Source organism: Octopus sinensis, linkage group LG16 (assembly GCF_006345805.1).
Source record: "Octopus sinensis linkage group LG16, ASM634580v1, whole genome shotgun sequence".
Classification (NCBI taxonomy): Eukaryota; Metazoa; Mollusca; class Cephalopoda; order Octopoda; family Octopodidae; genus Octopus; species Octopus sinensis.
The window spans coordinates 37225443-37251255 of NC_043012.1; the positions used below are offsets into that span (position 1 = coordinate 37225443).

The 25813-nt window shown below is 38.4% G+C and overlaps 1 protein-coding gene across 1 annotated transcript in view; it reads right to left on the reverse strand.

Moving 5' to 3' along the window:
• The window catches only part of LOC115220304, a 164144-nt gene extending 141527 nt beyond the window's left edge, over nucleotides 1–22617 (reverse strand). The window contains exons 1-3 of the mRNA XM_029790409.2: nucleotides 22518–22617; nucleotides 12542–12653; nucleotides 3335–3469 (exon numbers count right to left, since the gene is read on the reverse strand). Coding sequence (XP_029646269.1) covers nucleotides 3335–3468 — 134 coding nt within the window. The 5' untranslated portion in view covers nucleotide 3469; nucleotides 12542–12653; nucleotides 22518–22617. The remainder of the gene's footprint in view (nucleotides 1–3334; nucleotides 3470–12541; nucleotides 12654–22517) is intronic.
• Nucleotides 22618–25813: the final 3196 nt, after the last annotated feature.

Here is a 25813-nt window from a genome sequence, read left to right on the forward strand (position 1 = left end):
AGTACTATAGGTACAAATGTGATATATAAAGGTACTATAGGTAGGAAGATTGGTATTATAGGTGGAAATGTGATAGGCAGGTACTACAGGTAGGAATGTGAAATGAACGACAATTGGCGTGGTTATTTACACCCAATCAAAAGACAAGCATATACAAAAGATAGCTTAGCTTCATGTCCTCATAGTAATTTCAATAAAAAAATGGATATATGAGAAGGGGGGAGGAGAAGGCGAGGAAGAAGGGGGGAGAGAAAGGGAGAGTGAGATAGAAAGAAGAGAAGGTTAGAGAAAGAATATGCATGTGCAACTGTAGCCATTTTAGGTTGCTTACACACAATAGAACCAGGTTTTTACAAGAGATTCTAAGAATCCAAGCTGCAGTTCTGAATATAATTAGAATTTAATATTATTATTTTTTTTTCAATGCAAGAATATAAAAGGCTGAAATGAAAGAAATTTTTGTCTTATGGCAGCATTGAATACAACAAGAGATTAGTTGCTGGTCACAGCTAAATAAAAGACTCTAAAGAAAAAAAAATGGTTAGAAGACACAATGGAAGAAATATGAAGACATGGCAGTTCTTATTAAAAGAGAAAAATGATGAATAATGTTTAAGATTTTAAGAATGATGTTTAACCCTTTTAATACCAACCTGGGTGAGATAATACTTTGGTCTACAATATCAACTTCCTGTTTTAACCCTTTAGTGTTGGTATTATTCTGCCAAAATTAATCCTTTTTTATCCAAATTGTTTTGAACTAATCAGGCATTATCTTGGTGCTATGAGATTTTGATGAGGTAGCTGTTAATTTTTAAGACGATATTGTAGGGCTGGTGTGAGAGACCAGATCTGGCCAGTTTGAACATAAAACAGGCAGAATACTTTTGGCCGGATATGGCCGGTTTAAATGCTAAAGGGTTAAAGTCATCTAAATTGGAACTTTCATCTAAATTCCATTCTAATATATTTTCTAACTACTCGGTTCATAATGGTATGGTTATTTTACTATTCTTCATTATTTTTAGAATTAATTGAAATAAAGGCAGTGTATTGTAACAGAAATATGGAAATGAAATGGTTAAAGCTCTCCCCTCAAAATTTTGGTTTTATTTATGTTCCAAAGCATCATAACGACAAAGTTATTTTAATTAAATTCTTTCAAAATTAGTTGAAACAAAAGAAGTGGTTTCAATGGAAATATGGTAACAAAGCAGCCAAAGTGATACAAATTAAAACCTTTCAAGAAAATTTCTTGTCCATTTATGTTCCAAGCACCAACTTAATAATGACAAAATTATTTCATTAAATTCTTCACCATTTTCAAAACTGACTGGAACAAAGGCAGTGTATTCCAACAGGAATATGGTAACAAAAGGCTTAAAGTGATCTGAATTAAAACTTTACATCAAGATTTCATGTTAATTTATGTTCCAAACACCAGCTTAATCTCTATATATAAAGCTGAAGTTGTCTGTGTATGGCAGGTTTGGTAGCCTTCAACTAACACTATCTCCTCCAAGACCCTGCGGCACAAGTTGACCAAAATTAAGATTATGATAGAAAAAGGCTTGCTCTTCCTTCCGTAGAAGATAAAATTCAAATCGGACCATGTTAACACCAAACATTATTTACATAAAAAAGGGGCTTTTTTTCTACGAAAATCCCTATTTTTTACTGCTGTGTCGTCATTTTTCGGTGTATTTCAACCAGAAAAATGTTCACTTAAAGAAAATAACAAGCTACATAATGCAAAATTTTTACTTTTCAAAGATTCCAATTCTCAAGGATCGAAACAAACCTGAGCAACGCTGGGCGATATTGCTAGTAATGATAAAAGTTATTTCACTAAATTCTTCATTATTGAAAAGGTTTTCTGAAACAAAGGCAGTGTATTTTCAACAGAAAAATGGTAACGAAAGTGTTAAAGATGTCATAATTGTAAAAGAAGCCATCCTGCTCTAAAAGTTTTCATGAAAAAAGCATGGATCCTTAAGTCACTTCTGGTGTTTGCTGTGCTCTGACATCTTTTTGTGTGTGTGTGTGAATTGGAACCTAATGAAGATGGATGAGGCAAGAAAGCACCATACCAAATACATCACAGCATTCGGTTTCGTCTTTCACATTTTCAACCAGAACTGACGAAGGTTTTTTTTTTTTAATCTCCACTAGAATTGGTAAAACAAGCAGCAGTAATTTACAGGATCAATGCAATTAAACTAGTTTCTACTCTGTTAAAGGCATAACCTTGTAACTAATTAAGAAATCAAGATTTTCTCATTAACTGAAAATTTTAGAAATTATCTCCAATTCCATTTTCCCCATGTCATTATCATCATCATTGTCTTAATGTCCCCTATTCCATGCTTGCCTGGGTGATGTGGAATCTATTGAGGTGTATTTTCTGTGGCCAGTTGACGTTTCTATTGTCAATTCTCACCTGCTTCCAAACAAGGTAATACTTCCCCATGACCAGGTAAGTTTCCACAGAAGATTGCAAATGAATGACACTGCTTGAATAACAGTGGCGATCGTTTACAGCTATCATGTAAAATCAAGACAAAGAGACCAAACACACACACACACACATAAAAAGAGCATCCAGTCGACATTGTGAAGTGGTTGGCATCCAACTATAAAAACCACTGACCTGTACCTGTGCTGGTGCCATATAAAAAGCACTCAGTCCACTCTGAAGGGTGGTTGGTGTTAGGAAGGGCATCCAGCTGTAAAGGACCTTCCTAAAACAGACACAGAAGTGTGGTGCAGGCTTCTGCCTGGCCAACTCCGGTCAAACTGTCCAATCCAAGCCAGCAGGGAAGGAGGACATTTGATGATGATAATTATGATGATTGCTAACTTTTTGTATGGACAATGGTCAGTGATGGTCTTCCTCAGTCAGATATGGACAGACATCGTACACATGATAAGCTTCTTTCAGCTTTCATTTACCAAATCCATTCACAAGGAATCGGTCAACTGGGGTTATAAGCAGAAAACACTTGCTCAAGATGCCATGCAATGAGACTGAACTAGAAACCACCTTGGTGGCAATTAAATTTCTTAACGACCCATGCAACAGATTAATATGGATGACATATCGTCTCTTCGATCATCTCCTAACGACCCATACAACAGATTAATATGGATGACATATCGTCTCTTCGATCATCTCCTAACGACCCATACAACAGATTAATATGGATGACACATCGTCTCTTCGATCATCTCCTAACGACCCATACAACAGATTAATATGGATGACATATCGTCTCTTCGATCATCTCCCATCATCAACAGTCCTGTACAAATTGCCAGAAACTTCTATACTTACATGCCATCAAAAGTACGTAAAACAACCGGTTTTTGGTTTTTCTGCCACAAGTCCAAGTTCCGGAGCAGTTTGTCTTTGTCTCCATCCATCCAATGAGACAACAGAGGGAAGATCCGGGTCAAGGCGGCAGCCATTCTGGAAGGCAAGAACAGAAAAGAAAAGAAGCAAAGAATTCGCAATAACCAAATGGGTGCAGAGACCGTTTCTGTGTCTTTTACCTGTTTCAGGCATTAGACTGTGGCCATGCTGGGGCACCAGATTGAAGAATTTTAGACAAAGGAATCAACTCCAGGACTTATTCCATCGGTCTCTTTTGCTGAACCACTAAGTTACAGGATGTAAACACACCAACACTGGTTGCCAAGTGGTGGGGGTGGGGACAAATATAGGCACAAAGACACGTACATACATACTGGGAAACAAACCTATGTAAAAGTTAGACACAGGAGTGGTCATGTGGTAAGTAGCTTGCTTACCAACCACATGGTTCCAGGTTCAGTCTCACTGTGTGGCACCTTGGGCAAGTGTCTTCTATTATAGCCTCGGGCTGACCAAAGCCTTGTGAGTGGATTTGGTAGGTGGAAACAGAAAGAAGCCTGTTGTATATATATATATATATATATATATATATGTATGTATGTATGTATTTGTGTGTCTGTGTTTGTCTCCCCACCATTGCTTGGTAAGTGATGTTGGTGTGTTTATGTCCCTGTAACTTAGTGGTTCGGCCTAAGAGACCGATAGAATAAGTACTAGGCTTACAAAGAATAAGTCTGGAGGTTGATTTGTTTGACTATATACGTATACACCCCCTCCCCATACACATACATATATACTGTAAATGTATATATGTGTGTGTGTGTATATACATACATATATGCATATATATTATATATATATATATATTTATATAAATACATACAATGGGCTTCTTTCAATTTCCATTTAGCAAATCCACTCACAAGGCTTTGGTCAGTGCAAGAATATAGAAGACACTTGCCCAAAGTCCCACACAGTGGGACTGAACCTGGAACCATGTGGTTGGGAAGCAAACCTATGTAAAAGTTAATTAAAACACAAGTTGAAGCGCCATGGGTCAGCGTGGTGGTTCCAGTACATTCCATTGGCCATCCTCCAGAACAACCCCTTTTCCATTTTGTCCATTGAGATCATGGGACAGACTGACAAACCGTTTTTAGAGATTACTTGTTGCTTATTGTTTCATTCTTTAATTCCTTCACATATAAAGTCTCCAAATGAAACAACTGAGGCATTACCAAATATCTTATTTGTCTGGGTTTTTAAAAATATGATTTTAAATCAGAAATGACTGAGACAATGCACCAGTAAGAATTGAACTCAAAACAACAACTGTTGAACTAGGAGATGTAAACTACCTATTTTTTCTATTCATTTCCTCTTTGTCAGTAATTAAACAATAATAATAACAATTCCCTTCTTTCTTATTTTGGCACAAGGCCAGTAATGTTATGGGCGGGGTAAGACGATTACATGGTCCCCAATGCTCAACTGGCCTTTATTTTATTGACCCCATGAAAGGATGAAAGGCAGAGTTGACCTTTGCAGAATTTGAACTCAGAACGTAAATATGGATGGAATGCCGCTTAGCATTTTATCTGGTGTGTTCACAATGTTGCCACTTCACCACAATAATAATAATAATAACAAGAGTACTCAGGGTGTGCAAACCTCTGCCAAGGCAACACCAATGTCCTCTCAACGATTAGCCAGAGAGGATTTTTAAAATGAGAATATCTGAAATAAGCTCGACTGTTCTCACAAACGAGAATACTAAAAATGAACCCAACCACTCTCAAATATTAAGTTAAAAAACAGGAAAAATTATCTAGAATCCTTGTCTGGTACTGGATCAATCCCAAAATCTAATCAGTTCATGCCAGTCACGAGGCCAAACATTCCTAAAAGTTTCATCGGAACCCATCCATTAGTTCTTGAGATATCTTGTCCATGGACAAACAAACAAACATGACTGAAAACAATACCTCTGCCTTTGCTAAGGCAGAGGTAATAATACTTTCTACTATAGATACAGGGGCAGGTTTTTGTGGTGGAGAGGAGGTGAGTTGATTATATCTACCCCAGTATTCAACTGGTACTTATTTTATCAACCCTGAAAGGATGAAAGGTAAAGTCGACCTTGGTGGAATTTGAACTCAGAAATGTAAAGACTGAGGAAATGCCACGAAGCATTTTGTCTGGTGTGCCAACGATTCTGTCAGTTCACTGCCTTAATGTTAATCCTTTCTACTAAAGGCACAAGGCCTGAAATTTAGGGGGAGGGAGTGCCAGTCGATTAGGTCGACTCCAGTATGTAACTGGTACTTAATTTATTGACCCTGAAAGGATAGAAGGCAAAGTCAACCCAGGTGGAATTTGAACTCAGAATGCAGCAGCAGACGAAATACCGCTAAGTATTTCGCTCAGTGTGCTAATGGTTCTGCCAGCTCAACGCCTTAACAATATAATATCAAAGACCAGACAAAATTCTTCATTGCTACTTGAAGAATTGATGTTTGTTAGAATGTCAGTTGGTGATACTGATTTTGTGCGAACTTATTGTGAGATTTTAATTAAACAACATAAAAAGTCTTAATTGTGTTTTCAAGTGATTGGGCTGAAAATTATAGTTTTAAGGCATCTACCAAATTATTATTAAACCAGACAGATGCCAGCAGTTATTAGTGATAAGGTTCCCAGTAAAAGATGGTTATCTTCGATGGAACCATGAGTTAAGGTAGTTAGAATGTCTTGACAAATATAATGAGGGGTTATATCAAAGGAAATTACGCGATGAAGTCGAATCACAGAATCAACGGAAAGACTGAAGCGTTAACGTAAAGGGGAAAAGGAACGCTAACACAGGGGGGACAGAGAAAGGGGCTCAGGAGAGTGGTGGTGGTGGGGTTGCAAGGCATTGATAAATTATATTTCCATATCTTTGTGGCATCAGTTGAAGCACCGTTTTAGTTCTCAGTCATAAATTTCCCCTGTAAAAGGGTCTTTGAAGTTTCGTTGTCGATTAGGTTAAAATATAATGACAGTTTCACAAACAGTTAATGTGCTGAATGCAAACTATTACCCAGGCATTTGCCAACTGATGTGTTTGGCATGCATTAATCAATGAAGCGCCTCTTAAGATTTTACGATCCCTTTATGCAGTCACCCTAGACAAATTAACTGCAAACAGGTCCCTGTTTAAACTCTGACTCACACACGATGACGAGTGCCTTTGTTTTTGTTTGTTGTTTTGTTTTAGCTCCAAAGTTTAACCTCTGATTGATAGAGTATATAATGGCATTCTTTATCTAATATAGCAACATGATATGAAGAATGAATCTATTATCTGCTGGGAAACTTCTCGTAGGTCAATGTATCGTGACTTGATCGAGTTCTGATAGCAGACAACTTGTCTAAATAGAGCTGCTATCACACGGCTAAAGAGACTCACCGAGTTAACTTAGTCTATTTAGATTAGTATATAGTTTTACAGAAATATACTAATATTTCATTAATAATATCACACAAAACAAGTAGCTTTTATTATTATTATTATTATTAAGGCAGTGAGCTGGCAGAATCGTTAGCATGCTGGGTGAAATGTTTAATGGTATTTCATCTGCCGCTACATTCTGAGTTCAAATTCCACTGAGGTTAACTTTGCCTTTCATCCTTTCGGGGTCGATAAATAAAGTACCAGTTACACACTGGGGTCAATGTAATTGACTAATCCCCTCCCACCAAATTCCAGGCCTTGTGCCTATAGTAGAAAGGATTACTACTACTACTACTACTATGGTGGTGAGCTGGCAGAGTTGTTAGTACAATGGGAAAAATGCTTAGCATCATTTCGTCTGCCTTGACGTTCTGAGTTCAAATCCTTCTGAGGTTGACTTTGCCTTTTATCCTTTCAGGGTCAATAAATTAAGTACAAATGAAACACTGGGGTCAATAGAATTGACTAGTTCCCTCCCCTCAAATTTCAGGCCTTGTGCCTATAGTAGAAAAGATTTTTATTATTACTAGGTGCCCCCCCACCGTGCCATCCAAAATGATGGCTAATAGTAGTATTTTATATATAGATATGGATGGAAAATCAAATTATTACACTTGTCAATGTTCACATACATTCACATACTTCCCTTGTACAAGCACACATGTACACACATAAACTCACATAGAGTTGAAACGCTGTTTGATTTTTCTTATCAGCATTGAATGTTTACCATCCCACTTCCATTGCACACACACACACATTCATGTACCACCCTTTTACATACACACACATTTTACTCACACAGAGTTGAAACACTCCCACTACCAGTTTGCCACCACCCCTTCCTCCCTTATTCATTTATCATCCCTTCCTTTCTCATTCATATGTTGTGACAGAGAAAAACACACGAGTATTATTATAGTAGATTATTACTGAGCTCGCAGAATCATTACCACACTGGATCAAATGCTTAGCGGTATTTCGCTGATTGCTATGTTCTGAGTTCAAATCCCACAGAGGTCGACTTTGCCTTTCATCCTTTCAGGGTCAATAAATTAAGTACCAGTCAAATACTGGGGTTGGTGTAATCAACTAGTTCCCCCTCCCCCTAAATTTCAGGCCTTGTGCTTCCAGTAGAAAGGATTATTATTATCATTATTATTATTATTACCTTTGCACAGCTTCTAACACTGGAGATGTACTACAGTGTCAGATGTTCACTATCAGTGAACTAAGGTAACACACCTTATTTTTCGAGCACCTTCCGGAGTATTCGAGCGGTTCCAAGCAGTGCTGTTTCTGCAAGTGCTCCACCCTTATTGCAGCCCTATTTGTTCCACGTTTTTTTTATTATTATTATCATTATTATTATTATCATTATTCCACATGCGTTTTCTGCATGGTATTGGCAACATATAATGGCACGATAAGATATCAAATGTCAAAATGTTAAAAAACCCACAATATCTCCAAGAGAGAAAGCATGTTGTCAAGAATTCAGTGCAGATGGGCAGGACATGTTGCTCAGAAGCAAGACGGTTGCATTGCCAAAATAAGTACTCAACTGGTACTTATTTTTTTGACCCAGAAAGGATGAAAGACAAAGTTGACCTTGGCGGAATTTGAACTCAGAATGCCAAGATGAACTAAATGCAGCTAAGCATTTTGCACAGTGTGCCAACGGTTTTACCATCTTGCCTTATTATCATTATTATTACTATTAACGCTCGTATGTCATCTTCAACGGCAGAGTCCGTCATTATTATTATTATTATTATTATTATTATTATTATTAACATTCATATGTCATCTTCGACGGCAGAGTCCGTCATCATTATTATTATTATTATTATTATTATTATTATTATTATTAACGTTCATATGTCATCTTCGACGGCAGAGTCCGCCATCATCATCATCATTATTATTATTAACACTCATATGTCATCTTTGACGGCAGAGTCCGTCATCATCATTATTATTATTAAAACTCATACGTCATCTTCGACGGCGGAGTCCGTCATTATCATTATTATTATTATTAACACTTATATGTCATCTTTGACGGCAGAGTCAATCATCATCATCATTATTATTATTATTATTATTATTATTATTATTATTATTGATGTAGTTAAAACTTTATTAATATCACTTCACAGTCAATGGGAAATTATTTCTGATTTGAAAAATGTGTTTACAACTTGATCAAACAAACAAGACACGTTTCCATTGCAGAAAGATCAAGAAATTCGGTAAAGGTAAAAATAAGAGAACCGTGTTTATTAGGAACCATTCAGAATGCTGTGAACACAAAGGGCAGTCATTACAGAGCTGTGGCGCTTGTGTAAAAGCGAAGTTGGAATGAGAGTTTGGCCGTGTAAAAGTTGCTCGTTTCATAATAAATATTGATTTATGTTTCATACAATTGTCCTCAAATCCAGGGTGTTTTGTTAGAGACGAAGGAAAATAAATAAATAAGCGTTCTCTGTAGGACTTTTTCAATGAAAGTAAACTTTGTTGAAATTATTTATGAATTGAGGTTGTTCACATCATTTGTACTTCTAAGAATTGAAAAGAAAGGAGGAGAGAAAGAAAAAAAAACTGAATGAAAGAATTCCTGAATTGAATAAATAACTGGAAAGCTCCATTCTAGAATTACTAATTCTGTCTGGGAAGAGAAGAGAATAATTGTAACTTTTAATAAAGGTCTCTGATTACAAGAAAAGAAAAAAACTGAAGTTGTTCCCAAAATGGTATCATGAAATGTGAGGCCTCAAGCTGGCAGAATTGTTAGCACGTTGGGCATGCTTAATGGTATTTTGCCTGTCTTTATGGTCTGAGTTCAAATCCTGTTCTGGTTAACATTGCCTTGCATCCTTTTCGGATCGAAAAAATAAGTACCAGTTAAGTATTGGGGTCAATGTAATCAATTTATCTCCTCCCCCGAAATTGCTGGCCTTGTGCCAAAATTTGTAATCATTATTATCATTATTAAGGTGATGAGCTGGCAGAGTCATTAGCATGCAGGGCAAAATGCTTAACGGTATTTTGTCTGGCATAAGGCGGAGAGCTGGCAGACACGTTAGCGCGCCGGGCGAAATGCTTAGCAGTATTTCGTCTGCCGTTACGTTCTGAGTTCAAATTCCGCCGAGGTCGACTTTACCTTTCATCCTTTTGGGGTCAATAAATTAAGTACCAGTTACGCACTGGGGTCGATGTAATCGAACTTAATACCTATGTCTGTCCTTGTTTGTCCCCTCTATGTTTAGCCCCTTGTGGGTAATAAAGAAATAGGTATTTCGTCCGTTGCTACGTTCTGAGTTCAAATTCTGCTGAGGCCTTTCATCCATTTGGGGGTCAATAAATTAAGTACCATTTGAACACTGAAGTCGATGTAATCAACAAATTCCCTCCTCCCTCAAAATGGCTGCCCTTGTGGCAAAATTTGAAACCATTATTATTATTATTAATATTATCATCTTCTTTCAATTCTGTTTCCATTCGTTGCTGAGTGTCTTCCTGACACCTAGGGCAGAGAAATGCACTGTATACACTGGTAGGCCATTAAAATTAACACACCAGATTGTTCCCTTACAAAGTCATGTGATAGAGAAAAAGGGGAAGAAAGACAAAGAGAAAAAATAAAAAAAGTAAACAAAGAAAATAAAGGGGGGTAAAAGGGACAGAAAATTCCCAGTGACAATGTTCTTCTCAATATGAGTGAGGCACCAGTGAAGACAATCTTTGGTGCTTCCTGCATGGATGGTAAGCCAGGGATCATTCTTAAATAATTTTCGGTTCCTTTTTTGATCATTCCAAGAGCTCCAACAATCACTGGTCTTGTAACCGTTTTGAGATTCCACATCTTTTCGATTTTAATTAGCAAATCTTTATATTTTATGAGCCTATCAAATTCTTTTACTGAGATATTATGGTCACCAATCTTTACTCGTGTCAATCAATAAACAGACTTTATTGTTTTGCTCTTTCACAACAATACCTGCTTTGTTTGCTTCGATGGTCCGGTCTGTACATACTGGGATGTCCCAAAGAATCGTTACATTTTCTCCCTCAGTTACAGCCTCAGGGTGGTGCTTGTACCATTTGTCAGCACTTTTGATTTTATAATGCCAACACATTATCCAGTGTAGATACTGGCCAACTCTGTCATTCTTCTTATTATTATTGTTGTTGTTGTGTTAATGATTCTGTGAGCTGGCAGAATCGTTAACACATCGGGCAGAGTGCTTAACGGTATTTTCTCAATGGCAAGCTGGCAGAGCGTTAGCGCACTGGGCGAAATGCTTAGCAGTATTTTGTCTGCCGTTACGCTCTGAGTTCAAATTCCTCCAAGGTCGACTTTGCCTTTCATCCTTTCGGGGTCGATTAAATAAGTACCAGTTACGTACTGGGGTCGATGTAATCGACTTAATCCGTTTGTCTGTCCTTGTTTGTCCCCTCTGTGTTTAGCCCCTTGTGGGTAGTAAAGAAATAGGTATTTCGTCTACCGTTACGTTCTGAAATCAATTTCTGCTGAGGTCAACTTTACCTTCCATCTTTTTGGGAGTCTATAGATTAAGTCCCATTCGAGCACTGGAGGTGGGTGGTGGTGTCGATGTAATCGACTTAGTCCTAATCCCTGACACTCTTAACCTATTCCACTAGACTATTGTTCAGGACTGGTCCATTATTCATCAACCCAGAAGGGTGGACATTAGTGGGAATTGAACTTCAAACTTAGTATTAGACAAAATGGAATATTTATCACAAGATATTTCGTTAAATCCTGCAAAGATCACCAATTTACCACAAACTCTATTAGATCACTGTTCTGCTGAAATCTCTAAATATTTTTGAAATCTTCCATCATGTCCTCTCTATCAGGTTCTGCCTCCTCCTCCTCCTACTCATCGTTGTCGTCATCATTATCATCAAAGGCATTTTAATTGTTTAGCACTTAATCCTTTCGTTACCAACCCGGCTCTGTTAGTACAAATGTCTTGTTCTCAAAAGTTCTGAATTAAAATCTTCCACCAAACTTTAGTCACAATTTATGCTCTTAACCCGAGCTTAATGATAACTAAGTTATTTTACTAAATTCTTTGTTATATTTAAAATTAATCGAAAGAAACACACAGCATCTCAACAGAAATATGGTAACAGAAGGGTTAAACTGGTCATATCTGACCCAAATATTTTCTCTGATTTATGTTCAAAGTGGCCAAATCCAGCTTCTCACACTAACCCTACAATGTCTTTCTAAAAATAAACACCCACCTCATTTAACCCTTTAGTGTTCAGATTACTCTGTTAACTGTAATACTTTTTCACTCAAATTGTTTTGGATTAATCCTGGATTATCTTACAGCTTTGAGGTTTCAATGATGTGATTGTTTATTTTTAGAGTGGCATTGTAGGTTAGGTGTGAGAAGCTAGATATCGCCAGTTTGAATATAAAACATGTAGAATATATTGGGCCGGATTTGGCCAGTTTAAACACTGAAGGGTTAAGTCTTGAAGCTGTAAGATAATGCATGTTAAATTCAAAACAATATGAATAAATAATCATTCCATCTGACAAAGAAATCTGAATGCAAAACGGTTAAAGACAACAATATTCCATTCAGTTCATAGAATTTGTTAAAGTCTCAAAGAAACAGTTTCCTTACTTGAAAATCTGCAAAACCAGAAGGAACCAGAATTTTCTTCACATATGTACAACAGGTTCTCCTTTGTTTAGAACTCACAAAACAGATGTTCTGAAGTAATCCACCAAATTATCTGAAAATTAAGATTAAAAACAACAAAAGATATTATTATGATAATATTTCATGAAACATTCTTCAAAAAACTGGATTTAAAAATTCAGTCTTGGGCAAAACCAATGCCTTGTGAGTGAATGTGGTAGATGGAAACTGTGAGGAAGCCCATTGTGTATATACTTAGATAGGTTTTGACCAGAATTGGCCCAGGCCATGACTGACTAAAGAGCACAACCCGGAGAAGACATTTAAGCATAAGGAGCTGAGGTGACCAATATACTAGGAGAGGGAGAGAGAGAGAGAGAGAGAGAGAGAGAGAGAGAGAGAGAGGATGATGACGATCCTGGCAGAGGGAAATGGTAAGAAAAGGGGATCATCATCATCATCATCGTCATCATTTAATGCCTGTTTTCCATGTCACCATGAGTTGGATGATTTGACAGGACTGGCATGGCTGGAGAGCTGCACCAGGCTCCAAATGCCTGTTTTGGCATGGTTTCTACAGCTGGATGCCTTTCCTAATGCCATCCACTTCACAGTGCACAGGGTGCCTTTTAAGTGACACCAGCATGGGTGCATTTTATGTGGCACCAGCATGCACAGAGCTCACAAGACAAGGACTTCAATGGAACTGAGAGATTGGCATTAAGTATAGATTCTGCCACAGAAGACTGAAGAATCAAGTCTCAGTCTTGAAAGTCTGTGATTTCTATTGAAGAAAAAGCTTTACAGAATGGAAGGATCAAGGACCAAATCTTGGAGACAATGCCAAAGAGTTCAAATAACCGAAAATAAAAGATCTAATGTTTAACTCTTGAAAATAAAATACCCCACCACAAAAAAAAAACCCAAAACCACTGTATTTATTTTTTGTTTGTTTTTTTAGAATATTTCCAGAAATGATAAGAAAAACTGGAATAATTTTGTTGAGATTTGTCCCTGCAGGAATGGATGTTAATAAATTCAGGCCGAAACAAAAGAAATTGTGTTAATCTGTAGAAATAAAAAGGTTCGTTGTAATGAGTCATATATTGATCAAGTATTTGAGTATTAACACCAATAATTGCTACATGGCGTTCTTTGCAGAGAGAGGTTCCATACATCCCAGCGGCAACAAAGAATCAATACTTATTGACCACTTATTTAGGAGAAATATACAATAAAGTGCAACATACATCTTATTGATACAGTGGCTACGAGAAGACTTCATTTGTTATCACTAATCAATAACGAGAGTCGCCACCCTGCACGCCACCACCACCACCACCGCTGCTCCCCCATACCTCACCGCTATTGACCAAATGGACTGTTTTTTTTGTTTTGTTTTGTTCTCTTTTTTTTTTTTGTTAGTGAAACCAATTTTCTATCTGAACTATTTTTGGGGTATTTTATATTGAAATCATGGAAAAGGAGAAATAAAATGTGTGTTTATGTTCATGTTAAACACAAATAAATAAATAAATAATAGATAACTATATATATAGATATATATATATATATATCTATATGAAAGTAAAAGAATAAAACAAAAACAAATGAACAAAAAAACAAACAAACACAGAAATTAAGAATAAAAAAGAAAGGTGGAAAGTTGGTTCCCAGCCTGAAAAAAAAAGGAAAAAAAACATCAGTAATTATACATATATATACACACATATATATATATATATATATATATATATATATATATATATATATATATATTGTTTAACGTCTGCCTTCCATGCTGGCATATACATACATACACACACATATATATATATGTATGTATATATATGTGTGTATATATATATTTGTATATATATATATATGTATATATATATATGTATAAATATGTATGTATGCGTGTATGAATGTATGTATGTATGCATGTATATGTATGGGTTTGTATGTATATGTATGTATGTGAGTGCAGGTATGGGTGTGTGGTAAGGAGTTTGGTTCCCGAGTACATGGTCTCAGGATCATTCCCTCTGTACCACACCTTCGACAAGTGTTGACAATAGCCCCCTTCCCGACTAATGCCTTGTTAATGGATTGCAAAGATGGGAACCAGAAAAAGCCCATCGATGGAAATAACTACAGGGGTATCAAACTGCTGGATCAGGTGATAAAGGTCACAGAGAGGGTCATAGCCCATCTCGTTAGGGAGAGAGTCTGCTTAGATGAGATGCAGTTCGGTTTTGTGCCGAGTAGAAGCACCACCGATACCATATTCCTGGTTCGACAACTGCAGTAGAAACACCTAGCTAAAGATAAACCCCTATACTTAGCTTTTGTGGACTTGGAGAAAGCCTTTGACAGGGTCCCCCGATCCCTTATCTGGTGGGTGATGCAGAAACTGGAGACTGATGAATCGTTAATAAGGGCTGTACAGGCCCTTTACAGAGAATCCGTTAGCAGGGTTAGGATTGGCAATGAGTACAGTGAAGAATTCTGGGTAGGAGTCCACCAAGGTTCAGCCCTCAGTCCCCTTTTATTCATCATAGTCCTCCAGGCAATAACAGAGGCATTCAAGACGGGTTGCCCCTGGGAGCTCTATGCTGATGACCTGGGCCTCATAGCGGAATCACCACCAGAACTAGAAAAGAAATTTCAGGTGTGGAAGCTAGGTTTAGAATCAAAAGGCTTTAAAGTCAATGTAGCAAAGACCAAAGTTCTAGTAACTCATCACACAACCCCTCAGGTAGGTGGCCTTGTTCAATCTGTAGAAAAGGTGTAGGTAGAAACTCCAAGAGATGTACCCAGTGTAAGCTATGGATACATAAGAGGTGCAGCAACACCAAAGGAAAATTAACCAAGACGATAGCTTTCGTGTGCAGCAGATGCACAGGGGCAATAAACACCACAGATGCTCAGAAAACAGATTCTATCACACTCCTGGAGGAGAAACTAGAAGTAGTTGATAGCTTCCACTACCTAGGTGACCTAGTTAGTAGTGGGGGTGGATGCTCTGAGAGTGTTACTACTAGAATAAGAATAGCCTGGGCAAAGTTTAGAAAGCTTCTTCCCCTACTGGCGACAAAGGATCTCTCGCTCAGAGTGAAAGGTAGATTGTACGACGCATGTGTGCGAACTGCCATGCTTCAGGGCAGTGAAACTTGGGCCGTGACTGTGGAGGACATGCGTAGGCTCAAAAGAAATGAAGGTAGCATGATTCGCTGGATGTGTAATGTCAGTGTGCATGCACGACAGAGTGTAAGCACCCTGAGAGAAATGCTAGGCATAAGAAGCATCAGATGCGGTGTGCAAGAGCGACGCTTGCGATGGTATGGTCATGTACTGCGGATGGATGAGGAGAGATGTGTGAAGAAGTGCCACTCCCAAACTGTTGAAGGAATCCTGGGTAGAGGTAGACCCAAGAAGACATGGGATGAGGTGGTCAAACATGACCTTCGAACATTGGGCCTCACAGAGGCAATGAAGAAAGACCAAGATCTCTGGAGATATGCTGTGACTGCAAAGACCCGACAAATGAAGTGAGTTCATGGCTCGCAGGACGGCCTACTGTGCATACCTTGGATTGAAGGGCGACCAGCTGTGCTTGAAGAAACCTATTGAGTCAAGTACATCAAAATCAAATGGAAATTGTAGTTGTGATACCCGTGACAGTTAAAAGCACCATCTGAACGTGGCTGATGCCAGCACCGCCTTGACTGGCATCCGTGCCGGTGGCATGACAAAAGCAACAAATGATTGGTTGGAGTGGTTGGCGTTAGGAAGGGCATCCAGCTGTAGAAACACAGCCAGATCAGAGCCTGGTGCAGCCTCCTTGGCTTCCCAGATCCCGGTCGAACTGTCCAACCCATGCTAGCATGGAAAATGGATGTTGAACGATGATGATGATAATGGTTTATATATATGTATATATATATATATATATAGGCACAGGAGTGGCTGTGTGGTAAGTAGCTTGCTTACCAACCACATGGTTCCGGGTTCAGTCCCATTGCATGGCACCTTGGACAAGTGACTTCTACTATATCCTCAGGCCAACCAAAACCTTGTGAGTGGATTTGGTAGATGGAAACTAAAAGAAGCCTGTCATATATATATATATATATATATATATGTATGTTTGTGTGTCGGTGTTTGTCCCCCACCATCGCTTGACAACCGATGTTGGTGTGTTTACATCCCTGTAACTTAGCAGTTCGGCAAAAGAGACCGATTGAATAAGTACTAGGCTTACAAAGAATAAGTCCTGGGGTCAATTTGTTCAACTAAAGGTGGTGCTCCAGCATGGCCGCAGTCAACCGACTGAAACAAACAAAAGAATTTCTATAGACTAAAAAGGGTTTAGACCAGTGGTGATCCAAACTTATCGGTACACTGAGTACTGCAAGAGATAAGATACTATGATTCAAGTATATAATGGGGTCTGGGGTTGGGGATGTGTGGCCTAGTTCTGAGTCAGCAGGTATGAAATAAAGGAAGAGGAAAACAAAAGGCAGGACAAGCTTATCAGATCGTTTAGATTATTTTAATCGGTGAAATGAAGTCAGCAAAAGTGTCTGCGATTCACCATTAAAATAATTTAAATGATCTGATAAGCTTGTCCAGCCGAAATTTTGCTTTCCTCTTCCTTTAATATATATATATATATATATAAATATAGGCGTAGAAGTGGCTGTGTGGTATGTAGCTTGCTTACGAACCACATGGTTCCGGGTTCAGTCCCACTGTGTGACACCTTGGGCAAGTGTCTTCTACTATAGCCTCGGGCCGACCAAAGCCTTGTGAGTGGATTTGGTATACGGAAAACTGAAAGAAACCCGTTGTATATCTATATATATATATATCTATATATATATATGTATGTGTGTGTATATGTTTGTGTGTCTGTGTTTGTCTCCCCCAACATCGTTTGACAACTGATGCTGGTGTGTTTACGTCCCCGTAACTTAGCGGTTCGGCAAAAGTGACCGATAGAATAAGTACTAGGCTTACAAAGAATAAGTCCTGGGGTTGATTTGCTCGACCAAAGGCGGTGCTCCAGCATGGCCACAGTCAAATGACTGAAACAAATAAACGAGAAAGAGAGAAAATATCTTTACTCTCTTTTACTGGTTTCAGTCATTTGACTGTGGCCATGCTGGAGCACCACCCTTTGGTCAAGCAAATTAACCCTAGGACTTATTCTTTGTAAGCCTAGAACTTATTCTATCGGTCTCTTTTGCTGAACTGCTAAGTAACAGGGACATAAACACACCAGCATCAGTTGTCAAGCAATGTTAGGGGGACAAACACGGACACACAAATATATATATATACATATACATATATACGACGGGCTTCTTTCAATTTCCATCAACCAAATCCACTCACAAGACTTTCGCTGGCCCAAGGCTATAATAGAAGAAACTTGCCCAACGTGACACACAGTAGGACTGAACCCAGAACCCTGTGGTTCGTAAGCAAGCTACTTACTACACAGCCACTCCTACGCCTATATCGTCTGTAAAAAACATAAATCTGAAAGAAGAAGCACACTCTAAGATATGGAGCAGTATATATTAAAAATGGGGAAAGCCAGTTTATAGGATTACCTTAGGTTGGTCTTTGGCCAACAGGTTTTGGGATCTGACGATACACCATAAAGCTAAACCCTTTATGGAAGGGAAACCGAAGGTAATCCCATAAACCTGCCTTCTTCATTTTTGCTATACATACACATATATATATATATATATATATAAAGTGAAAATCAAAATCAAAATCAAAATCGATCAACATCAATGGAAATTGTAGCTGTTATACCAGTGCCAGTGGCACATAAGAGAACCATCCGAACGTGGCTGTTGCCAGCACCGCCCCGGCTGGCCTCCGTGCTGGTGGCACGTAAAAAGCACCATCCAATCGTGGCCGTTTGCCAGCCTAGTCAGGCACCTGTGCCAGTGGCACATAAAAAGCACCCACTACACTCTCGGAGTGGTTGGCATTAGGAAGGGCATCCAGCCGTAGAAACATTGCCAGATCAGACTGGGTCTGGTGCAGCCATCTGGCTTCCCAGACCCCAGTTGAATTGTCCAACCCATACTAGCATGGAAAGCGGATGCTAAACAATGATGATGATGATATAATATATATATAGTTAATCCAAACATGAAAACACAACAACGCGAGGATGGGGAACAAGTATAGTGTTATTGGACGCCCAGGAAAGGAAGGAAGACTTAACATTTCGAGCAGAGCTCTTCGTCAGAAACATAGGAAAGGGAAAAATCCAAGGAAGGGAAGACGGAAGAAAAAAATCGCCAACGGTACACACAGTCACATTTTGAATGTATATATACATATATATACACATATATACATACATACACACACGCATCACTATCATCATCAACGTTTGATGTCTGTTTTCCATGCTGGTAAGGGCTGGATGATTTGATAGGAGCTGGCCAGCCAGACAGCTGTACCAGGTTCCAGCTGTTTGCTGAGTGTTTTTCACATAGCACCATCCTTAGAGTTTTTTTTACATGGCACCAGCAACACATTACAGGGTGTCCCAAAAATCTGACATCATTTCATCTCAAATGATGTCAAATATTTTGGGACATCCTATATATGTATATATATATATATATACACACACACACACACAGAAAGAAAGATATGAAATCTGTTTTTCAAACATGGTAATGCCATTAGAACGGCAGAAATAATGGGGTAAATACCCTTAAGAGGCAGAAAAAGTTGTCAACAACCAGCCATAGGACTTGAACCGACACCCCCCAAGACTCTGGCTGTGTGCTTTACCATTCACTGATTTAGATACTAAATAGCTTATTGAACCACCCTGTGTGTATAAATGCAAACAAAATTTATTTTTTTTACTAGAGGGTTTGAAATGTGTATAGTATGATACAGAGAAGAGGAATTCTTTTTTATGCAGTGATGCCGTTAGAACAGCAGAAATAATGGGAATCACAATTCTGAAAGTAATGTTTTCCCCATAAAATTCAAAATTTCTATATTTTTGCCACCATCTCCTTCATGTGCCATTTCCCTTCCCTACGAAGAAGTGACAGTTATGAAGAAAACCTGCCGCTACATGGATTATATGGATGCAAGGGTACAAACAAAATCTGAACTATAGGTGCAGGAGTGGCTGTGTGGTAAGTAGCTTGCTTATGAACCACATGGTTCCAGGTTCAGCTTCACTGCATGGCACCTTGGGCAAGTGTCTTTTACTATAGCCTTGGGCCAACCAAAGCCTTGTGAGTGGATTTGGTAGACGGAAACTGGAAGAAGCCCGTCGTGTGTGTATATGTTTGTCCCCCCAATATCACTTGACAACCAATGCTGGTGTGTTTATGTCCTTGTAACTTAGCAGTTCAGCAAAAGAGACCGATAGAATAAGTCCTGGGGTAGATTTGCTCGACTAAAGGCGTTGCTCCAGCATGGCCTCAGTCAAATGACTGAAGCAAGTAAAGAGAGTATGCAAATCCAGAACTAACTCCTTCACTTTCAGTCCCAGCAGACCACCAGTGCCCAAACTGTGGCAGAGCCTTCCAAGCATGCATCGGAGGACTGAGTGGCCACAGCTGGACACACTGTGTCCTGTCCTCTTCTCCCATGTGACGTCCCTGGTGACTGTTGACAACGACAAATGATCTAATACAGAATGGATACAAAGTCAAATCTTTTTTTCTCAGGAATGGAAAAGAAGAAAGGAAATTTTTCTCCAAATTTTTATTTTTATTTGATGCATGTGTAGTGATGCTATCTTGGAAGTTTTCAGCACGCATGCGCAGAGTTGGATTACTTCTGGTAGGCCGCCGGAAGTTCCCTCATGTGCAGAGAACTGCTAACAGAAAGTTTTCCTGCTAGATCGGTCTTTTTTGTAGCTGCAGCCCTATCGAGTGGACACGACTCAACCTTCTCTCAAGGAAAACCCAACACGTAGAGAAGCCCCTTTCTACGTGGGAACAGAGACAGCATTTTAGCTCACACAAGTCAACTATTGTGAATAGTTTTACGGACTTGGCTACCGGTTTCGCCCGGAAATATATGTGTGTATATTTTATTTGCGAATCCAGACAAAAATAAAGTATTATTTATTGCTGTTGAAGAAAGTTGAAGTTTTGGTTTTACTTTCGACACAATTTGAATGTAACAGGATAAGACCGACACCCCTCAAGTGTTCCTGAGACCTTCATCCTGTTACACATGTCTAAGTCAGACACGGGCAATCCTTTTTCTTTTTTTAAAGAAGTGGACCGCATGAGGCATGGTCCATTATTAGGTGACCCACACTACTAAAACAAATTCAAGGTAATTCTTCTCCAAATGTGCCATTCAGAAAGTTTTGCAGGCAGCAGTTTGCCCATAACTAAGTGTGTCAGGGAAACACCAAATTGACTGATAAGTGAAGCACCATATTGACTGATAGGTAAGCTTCCATCCACGATGACTAACTGGCGAGCGGGCTGAGCTGTGTCTTCTCTCTGTTTCTACTGCAACCATCACAGCCTAAGTTCATCTGAACTTATTGACTATAAATAACTTCCATTTAAGGCAACACACACACAATCTGTGTCGCTGTATCGTTATCTTTTATCTTGTTTCAGCAGTTGGAGGAATGTGGCCATGCTGGAGTACCCCCTTCAAGTCAAGGATTTAGTTAAACGAATTGAACCAAGTGCTTTTCCTTTTCTTCTTTCTTTAACGTCTGGTACTTATCATATCGGTCTCTTTTGCAGATTGATTAAATTACGGAGACGTAAACAAACCAACAATGGTTGGCAAGCAGTGGTGAGGAACAGACACATTATATAAGAACATTGTAGTTCGCTTGAAGTATTGGTAGTAAAGAAATAGAAACATGAGGAAAGCTTCTAACAATGCAGATATAGGAGCTGAAAAATCTTTATATATTTCGGGTGAAAAGGCCCATTTTCAGTATATCTATCTGTATATAATATATATATTTATACACATACACGCGATGGGCTTCTTTCAGTTTCCGTCTACCAATTCCACTCATAAGGATTTGCTAGGACCGTTGCTATGGAAGACACCTGCTCAATGTCCCGTGTGGTGAGACTGAACTTAGAACGACATGGTTTGCCGATAATACTAATACATCGTTGTTAAGACTATTTATACAGAAGTCACGGCGATCCTTCGATATACGTTACAATATCTTTAAGAGGTATATTTTCATCTCACCGTGGAAATATTTGGGAGTACAGCAAACTCTACTTTTTAAAGTAGGGTAGGAAAATTATACGAACTAAAAACTTCACTATTTCCCTACCATAAGAGAACCCACAAATTCAACAAGTATCAGAAGGCGGCAAGAGAATAAAGAATAGCATTTTAAATTAAATTCAAAATGATTTCTTTTTGCTTAGAGTCATGGAAAAAGAATTTGGCGCTTTTTTTTCTAGAGGATCCTGTAAGTTGTTTACGTCGACAAAAGCGAAGCTGTCATTCTGGACGTAAAGCAATAGTTTTATATACTTTTTAATTACAAATAACGAATCTTTAAGTAATTATTTAATTGCATAAACTGCCTCACGAATTCGATTAAATAAGAGCCGAACTGTGTGGGTAACCGGAGGCTATAATTGTATGTCGAGGTTCTGATATGAACCACTAAGTCATGTCGTTATGTAATTTCATTTTTCTTTTAAACAAAACCAGTTATTCTTTAACAATTTCATTTCCTAGGCAACCACTTTGCAGCTTCTCTTTCGACGAGGTAAACACTTTTACTTCCATGGGTGCTCGGAAACGAAAAAGCGCCAAGAAGTTTAGAAAGCGAAGGTGGGTTTTATGAGATAATATCGCTTAAAAACAAACTAAATTACTACCAAGAGACGTTAATGGGAAAACAGCGCCACAATGAAGTCACGAGAAATGTTTTCTGTACCGTTTCTGTTATTTTCCAAACTGTTTTCTCCACCAAATAAAATATTTACGACATTAAAAAAAAGATTTTTTTAGTTCAAAAAAGCCGTTGGGAAACCAACGTGGTTGCCAGGAGCAACAAGTTTGTTTACACAGTCAAAAAAAGAGTTCTTATTTGTCACGTGACGTGTAACCGGGGAAAGAATTTACGAGACCGGATGAAAAGGAACGAGACCGGACGAAGAGGAACGAGACCGATTCGGAAATCAGCAACAATAAAAAAAAAAATATCTTCCGCTGTTAAATGAGTCTGACGCTTTGATTGGTCGAAGATGACGTCATCTGTCAACCTTCAATGGATGACGTCATCGATAGATGTAATCTTAATTGCAGGTCGGGGAGTGGGAAAAATAGTAAGAATCAAATAATTGTAAACAGAAAAGACAAAAAAAAAAAATCATTAATTTACTAACTTATCATTTCTATCAATAATCACACACAAAAAAAGAAAAAAATGTTCGTTATAGTAAACCAATGAGAAAATAATTCCAACACAAAGATTGAATTTAAATAAATTTAGAATTTTTATTTGCTCTGCAGTCAAGTTTGAAACGTTGTAAATTCATTTTTGTTGTTTGATTTAAAATAAATATGAAAATGCAACAAGTGTTGAGTGTGTTATTTGCAAGAGCAGTGACATCAAAGCAACGAGTGTCTGCGGAGAAGAATATGAGAAAAGAGGAAAATGTTTACAGGACGAATAAAGAAGTGGAGGAGGGGAGGGGGAAATATATTAGTGATGCTAGAATGTGAATGGATGTTATTAAAAAGTGTTGTAAGGAAGAAGAAGAAAAAAATACCATAATAATGTAATATTTATTAATAAAGCTTGAATGACAGAGAAGAAGTTAATTACGGCGTCACTGGTTGTGTTAGATAAGGGCGGCGGCGGAGGAGGAGGAGGAAGAGTGCTGATGGTGGCGGTGGTGGTGGTGGGGGGTCGTTGTCGTCGCCGCCGCCGCCGCACCATTGTTACTGTGTGATGACGCAGGGTGAGAGAAAGAGGAAGAAGAAGATGAAGAAAGGGGAAGGAGGAAGAGTGGGAGAAAGTGTAGAAGAGTGGACGAGATAAAGAGAGGGGAAAGTAAAGTAAAAGATTAGAACAAGAGAAAGAGTAAAAGAAAATGATTGCGAGATAGAGTGGAGGAAGAAATAAAGAGGGAAGGCAGAATATGAGAGTGAGAGAAAGACGGATTTAGAAGGAAAAAGAGACATTAGAAACGGAGGTTAAGAGAGAAGTGAAAGAGTAAGGAAATGAGAGAGAAAAAAATGAGTGAGAGGAAGGGCAATGTCGTAAACGAGGGAAGAATGAGAGGAAGAGAGTATACACATGAAAGAGGGAAGTGAAAGAGTGAGAGTAAAGGAAGGAAGGAGGAAAGAGTAAGGGGAAGATAAAGGAAAAGACTAAGAGGAAGATAAAAGAAAGGAAAGAGGGAAAAAGAAGTAAGAGAGTGAGTAGCAAAGCGAGAAGAGAAGAACGACAGGAAAGATAAACTAAGGAAAGAGAGGGAGGGAAAGAGTGAGAGGCAGAGTTAGTGAAGGAGTGTTGGCGGCGCCGCGTTATCGCTGGGAACAACGTCAGCAGCAGCAGCAGCAGCAAGTGTTGGGATGATGATGATAACGTTGATGATGTTGATGATGATGGCGGTGGTGGAGGAGGAGGAGGCAGTGGCTACCTGATGAACGGAGAAGACAACAGAAGCAGCCGTGGCTGGGAATAAGGCAAGGCCCATCGCTGCTACCTCCACTTTTTAAAAAACAACAACAAAAACAAAAAAACTGTGGTGTTTTTTTTTTTTTTTACTTTTCAACCAAAAAAAAACATTTCTTCTTTTTGTCCGCACTTTTTTAAAAACTTTCCTTTAAATCTTACACACAACAAAAAAGGAGAAAAATAAACGAGAAGGAATTAAAAAGACACAAACAAATATATATAAAAATATAAGAAATTTTTTATTTAAAAAAAAAAAAAGGGCGAGGCGAGGCCAGTAATTGTTTTTTAATTGTCAGGTAGGTGCGATGTTTCCTCTCTTTCCGTTTCTCTCTTTTTCCTCTGTATGTCACACGCAACAAACCTTTCATAATCAATTAGGGATCAATCGGGGGTACATTTACAGGGGTCTAAAACCAAAAGGACAGCTGTGTTTGTCAGCCGGAATCGGGTTGAAGCAAACCTAATTAAGCAGGACATCGGAATGTATCTCCATCTCTCGCTGCAACTGGTTGGTGTCGATGCCACAGACACACATAATTACTAAGGGTTGTTGCTTATGCTTTTTTTTTCAAACCATTTGCTGTCAACGATCGCTGACCCCTTTACTCACTGCTTCGTCTTGACCCCTAAACTGCATAAAACACAGTACTTGATCGTGTAATTTTAAACATAAACGAAACCCCACCCCTTTAACAGGAAAGAAAAGAAAAAAAAGCCCCATTTTCTCTTAACATCGCAGCCACTTCAAAATGGATGACTCGTTTTTTTCATCTCGCTTCCTCACTTTGCAGCCTCTTTTCCTCACTTCAATACGTGTAAACACACAGAATTTCTACCCAGACTGGATCTGAGTTTGTTTGTAGTTTCGAAATATAATTAACGGGTAGATTGTCGACGGGTCATTAACGGGTGGAGGGGGCCGAACTGTTGAACCAGAGTTGGCCTGTTTCAGATCTGTGTGTGTACACGCACATGGCTTGGTTGGTGTCGGGGGTAGGTCTTTCAGATGTGTGAACAACATTGGCACACATCTGGCCAGCTACCTCACCTCTATAGACACGTATATACACACGCATATATATACATATGTGTGCCAAATACAGTATATATATTATGTATATATATATACATATATCATATGTTGCATATATACATACTGTGGTGTTGTTTGTCTTGGCACATATATAGACACATAAACACGTATATATATATATCTATATATATACCTACAATGTATAGTGCATGTGTTTTGTATGTGTATAAATAAATTTATATATCTATATATGTAAACACATGAACATGTACATCTATATATCTCATATGTTGCATATATATATTGTGTAATATATGTGTGTGTATATATTTAAGACTATGATTTGAGGTTGTGTGTATGTATATATATATATATATATATATATCTATATATATATATATATATATATATATATATATATGTAAATATGTATCCTTTATTTATAAGGGTACATGAGTAATATGTTTAGTTTACAACAGGTAATTGTATGTGTATGTGTGGGGGAATGTAC